The sequence below is a fragment of the Kryptolebias marmoratus genome, linkage group LG10 (assembly GCF_001649575.2).
Source record: "Kryptolebias marmoratus isolate JLee-2015 linkage group LG10, ASM164957v2, whole genome shotgun sequence".
Classification (NCBI taxonomy): Eukaryota; Metazoa; Chordata; class Actinopteri; order Cyprinodontiformes; family Rivulidae; genus Kryptolebias; species Kryptolebias marmoratus.
In genome coordinates this window covers 5,675,795-5,680,969 of record NC_051439.1, presented here as the reverse complement: position 1 = coordinate 5,680,969, position 5,175 = coordinate 5,675,795, and the positions used below count along the sequence as shown (strand labels likewise).

The window sequence follows — 5,175 nt, the reverse complement described above, 5'->3', positions numbered from 1 at the left end:
AAGGGGAACCTGCTTCCCTCGGCTCTGGTCTGGATCACTTCCCGACCTGCAGCGGCCAATCAGATCCCTCCTTCATGTGTGGACAGGCTAACAGAAGTACGAGGCTTCACTGACACCCAGAAGGAGGAGTACTTCAGGGGGAGGTTCAGTGATGAAGAGCTGTCCAGCAGAATCATCTCCCACATGAAGACCTCCAGGAGCCTCCACATCATGTGTGGAATCCCAGTCTTCTGCTGGATCACTGCTACAGTTCTAGACCACATGTTGACCACAGAGCAGAGAGCAGAGCTGCCCAAGACCATGACTGACATGTACTCACACTTCCTGCTGGTTCAGACAAACAGGAAGAAGAACAAGTACCATGAAGGACCTGAGACCAGTCCACAGGAGCTGACGGAGGCTGACAGGGAAGTTCTTCTGAAACTGGGGAGGCTGGCGTTTGAACATCTGGAGGAAGGAAACATCATGTTCTACCAGGAAGACCTGGAGCTGTGCGATCTTGATGTCACAGAGGCCTTGGTGTACTCAGGAGTTTGTACAGAGATCTTCAAAAGAGAGTGTTTGATCTTCCAGAAACCAGTTTACTGCTTTGTTCATCTGAGCGTTCAGGAGTTTCTGGCTGCTGTTTACATGTTCCACTGTTTCACCAGCAGGAACATGGAGGGGATGGAGAGATTTCTTGAAAAATCCTACAAATATTCATCTCTGGATGACTTCCTGAACAGAGTAATGAATAAATCCCTCCAAAGTAAAAATGGTCACTTAGACCTGTTTGTTCGCTTCCTTCATGGCCTCTCTGTGGAGTCCAACCAGAGACTCTTAGGAGGCCTGCTGGGTCAGACAGAGAACAGTCCAGAAACCATCCAGAGAGTCATCAACAACCTGAAGGAGATGAACACTGATGAAATCTCTCCAGACAGAAGCATCAACATGTTCCAGTGTCTGATGGAGATGAAGGACCTCTCAGTTTATCAGGAGATCCAAGAGTTCCTGAAGTCAGAGAACAGATCAGAGAAGGATCTCTCAGAGATCCAATGTTCAGCTCTGGCCTACATGCTGCAGATGTCAGAGGAGGTTCTGGATGAGGTGGACCTGAAGAAGTACAATGCATCAAGAGAAGGACGATGGAGACTGATTCCAGCTGTGAAGAACTGCAGGAAGTTTCTGTGAGTCCAGATGTGTTCATTCCCATCATCAGTCAGTGTAGATCAGCAGTTTGAAGCATTATTAGTAGTAATTAGAGCCATGTGGAAATTCTGTTTGGATCAAGGTAGAGACACTTTTTAATCTTCATCAGATTAAACATTTTCATAAACATTACCAAACAAGTTTACAGGGTCAAAGGTCAACTTAGAAATGTTGTATTCCTCTCATGTTGTTCATGTAGACAGATGTGGATTTGGTCAACAAGCATCTGCTGAGTTTAAACAGAAACATCAAACCTTTTAAATAATGTGGATAAAAAGACCTCAAAGTTCAGATTTAGCTCAAAGTCAACCCTCTGCTGTCCTCTTTCTGGATGAAAGTTTAGTTGAGTTTAAACTTGATTTCTTTAGTTCCTTTTTAAGAAGACAACATAAATCCATCCCTGCTGTCTGAAGTCTGTCCACACAGAGCTCAGAGTCTGACAGGAACCAGATGAAGTCCTCCTGGGTCTCAGCTCGCTGCAAATATTCCAGTCCTGAACAGAACTGGTTTCTGAATCCCAGTCCTGGTGGAGTTCTGACCATTACTGCCCCCTACTGGTTCATCTGAATAGATTCACACAATCCTTCCACTGATTTGATGTTTTCTGTTTTCATTTTCTCTTCTAAACATGTTAGGACTGTTTGCAGTGAGGTTGTATGAAGTCCTTGTGAGTAATCAGAGTCTTACCTGCAGCAGACAGCAGTCATATCTCAGTGTAGAAAAGCAGGAAGTTATGCTAACAGGCTAACCCAGCTAGCAGCTGCTAAAACACGACAGAACAAATTTCTGTTACCTTAAACATCTCAAAGCTCTTGAACAAATGTTACATGGTGGACTTTTCCACCAGTTGACTTTGGCCTCAGATGGTTGAGAAAATGGAGTCAAAGAGTCTAATATTTGTCTGATTTCAAAGGGAAGCAGAGGAAAACTCCACAATGCAGCTTTAGTTTGAACAGCTGTGAGTTTGTCAGGTTTAAATAGTTTGAATCTTCCTGTAAACTTGATTTGTTGACTCCATGAATCTAAAGCATTGGATTGTCTCCCCTGCAGCTGAACAATAACCCCCCACCACCACAAGCTGCTGAGATGTTCTGAAGCTTAAAGCTTGATATCAGCAGCATTTTCCTGCGTGTGGACGGGAACAGTTGGAGCTGACAGGAACAGGAAGCAAAGAGATCATCTTTCCAGCTGGAACTGTTCACTGAGTTGAACTCAGTCCAAATGTTCTGAGCTGAAATGAAAAGTAGAAAAGAGTCCAAGTGTTTTTCTAAAGCAGACATCCTGATTCTGACTCTGGATCAGATCCCACTGACAGACTGTGGAAGCAGAAATGTAACCCCATGTTCTCTCCTTCATCTGCAGATTAAAGTAAAACAAAGATTCTTAGTAAAAGAGACTAAAGAGATTCACTGTGTCATGTCAAACACAGTCAGATGGGATGACATTAAGCCCAGATGTGAAGAGCAGATGTTCAATCAGATGATGACATCACTGTTTAGTCATCAGATGGTGTCAGTCTGTGTTTATCAGACAGATTTGCTGATTTTATTACAACTGACTTTACTTTTTCTATCATTACAGAGCTGGTGCCGCTGGACTCTCAGAGACTCACTGTGAAGTTGTGGCCTCAGCTCTGAAGTCCAACCCCTCCCATCTGACACACCTGGACCTGAGTCAGAACCACCTGTCTGCCTCTGGAATGAAGCATCTGTGTTCTGGACTGGAGAGTCCAAACTGTAGACTGGAGGTTCTGAGGTCAGTTCACTGCAGCTGTTGGAGGTTTTCTATGTTTGTCAGAATATCACATGAGATCGATTAGAACGTTATTTCCAAGGTTTGACCAAAACGCTCCAACTTTCTCATGATAAGATTAACTTGGTGTCAAACTCTGGGATGAAAGGCGGCGGGTGATATGCATTCCTTCAAGGAATGCTAGGCCTTTAATTGATTGTGTTTTTGTGGCTCTGACATCCAGTAAAACTAATTGTGTCCAGTTGAATAACTGAGTTCATATTTCAGTTTGAACCTGCATCCTGTTGGCTTCAGCTCACAGCTTTTATTCTTTATTCAGATTGAGGGGCTGCAGTTTGTCAGAGATCAGCTGTGCTTCTCTGGGCTCAGCTCTGAAGTCCAACCCCTCCCATCTGACAGAACTGGACCTGAGTCAGAACCACCTGTCTGCCTCTGGAGTGAAGGAGCTCTGTGGTTTCCTGGAGAGTCCGAACTGTAGACTGGAGGTTCTGAGGTGAGTTCACTGCAGCTGTTGGAGGTTTTCTATGTTTGTCCAACTAAAATCATTCACTGATGCTTCAGAATTTATTGATTTATTAATGTTTCATTCAGTTCAAAAGTTAAACATTTGGACCACCTTAGATCAGCTCTGGCTCAGAACCTAAAATCCTGGTTCTTGTCAAACCTGGTCTAAATTATTCTCCACTGAATCCAAATCCATGAAAACACAGTTTGTAATTTCTGAAATATATCTGTGTAAAAGTAAAAAAGGATTTATTGTTTGTTGTCATGTAGACAAAATCATTTTTTCCAAGGTTTGACCAAAACGCTCCAACTTTCTCATCATAAGATGATTTTAGTGTCAAACTCTGGGATGAAAGGCGGCGGGTGATATGCATTCCTTCAAGGAATACTAGGTCTTTAATTGATTGTGTTTTTGTGGCTCTGACATCCAGTAAAACTAATTGTGTCCAGTTGAATAATTGAGTTCATATTTCAGTTTTAACCTGCATCCTGTTGGCTTCAGCTCACAGCTTTTATTCTTTATTCAGATTGAGGGGCTGCAGTTTGTCAGGGATCAGCTGTGCTTCTCTGGGCTCAGCTCTGAAGTCCAACCCCTCCAATTTGACACACCTGGACCTGAGCTGGAACCACCTGTCTGCCTCTGGAGTGAAGGAGCTCTGTGGTTTCCTGGAGAGTCCGAACTGTAGACTGGAGGTTCTGAGGTGAGTTCACTGCAGCTGTTGGAGGTTTTCTATGTTTGTCCAACTAAAATCATTCACTGATGCTTAAGAATTTGTTGATTTATAAATTAAAATGCCCCACATCGTGGCATTTTCCCCTAACATCGAGAGGAGATAAGAGAACCTCTTATTTGGAAGACCTGTTCCCATTGTTAGGACAAATTCAGTCTTTGTGTGTTTTTGTTCTTCATGTTTTCTGAGGGCTAGGAGTGAAATTACACAGGTGCAGGAAAAAATGTTAATAATCTCTAGAGTGTATGCAGTATTATAATATACAATCCTTAAATATCAATGGTATAAAAACCCCATGAAGAGAAGCAAGATCACTTCAAAGCTAAAACGAGAGCAGATTGGCATTGCCTTCTGGCAAGAACCACATTTATCAAATGAAGAACATGAAAAAAATTTTTTAAAGGGTTTTAAAAACACCTGTTTTGCTTCCCACAGATCTGGTAAAAAAGAGGAGAGGGCATTCTTCTATCAGTCTTTATCAGTTTTAAGTTTATTGCAAAGCATAAAGATAGAGGGCAGATTTGTGTTGGTAAAGGGGAAACTGGAGCAGGAAGAAGTCACTTTATGTAACATTTATATTTATAACATATATTTTTAGGAGGTATTTAGTCTTATTGCTGCAAAAGCAAATAATAATAATCATTTTATTTAAAAGCGCCTTTCAGGACATCCAAGGACACTTACAAGAAAAGGTGAATCAGAGGACAATGTGCGAAAATACAGTTGAAAAGAAGCAGACATAAGTAACAGTAGAATTAAAACAGATGAAATTAAGAAGGATAGGCTAATCTAAAGAGATGAGTTTTCAGAGAAGTCATGAATGCAGGGAGAGAGGTAGTGTTTCTTAGGTCAGATGGTAGAGAGTTCCAGAGGAGAGGTGCAGAGCAGGAGAAAGCCCTGCGCCCCATCGTGGAGAGGCGGGCAGAGGGTACTTGGAGATTTAAGGAGGAAGAGGATCGGAGAGAACGGGAGGGGACGGAGATGTGTACAAGGTTAGACA

General features: G+C 42.5%; 2 protein-coding genes across 3 annotated transcripts in view; both read left to right on the top strand.

Moving 5' to 3' along the window:
- The window catches only part of LOC108239027 (protein NLRC3-like), an 11,028-nt gene extending 8,585 nt beyond the window's left edge, over positions 1–2,443 (top strand). Inside the window, exons 6-7 of one of the 2 annotated variants that reach the window (XM_037977970.1) lie at positions 1–1,166; positions 2,239–2,443. In XM_037977970.1, the coding sequence (XP_037833898.1) occupies positions 1–1,166; positions 2,239–2,242 (1,170 nt within the window). In that variant the 3' untranslated portion in view covers positions 2,243–2,443. Of the gene's footprint in view, positions 1,171–2,238 lie in introns of those variants that run through there. The other variant, XM_025007099.2, reaches the window with a different exon arrangement.
- Positions 2,444–2,750: 307 nt separating this feature from the next.
- The window catches only part of LOC119616592 (NACHT, LRR and PYD domains-containing protein 12-like), a 9,085-nt gene continuing 6,660 nt past the window's right edge, over positions 2,751–5,175 (top strand). Inside the window, exons 1-3 of the mRNA XM_037977971.1 lie at positions 2,751–2,943; positions 3,260–3,433; positions 3,972–4,145. Coding sequence (XP_037833899.1) covers positions 2,888–2,943; positions 3,260–3,433; positions 3,972–4,145 — 404 coding nt within the window. The 5' untranslated portion in view covers positions 2,751–2,887. The remainder of the gene's footprint in view (positions 2,944–3,259; positions 3,434–3,971; positions 4,146–5,175) is intronic.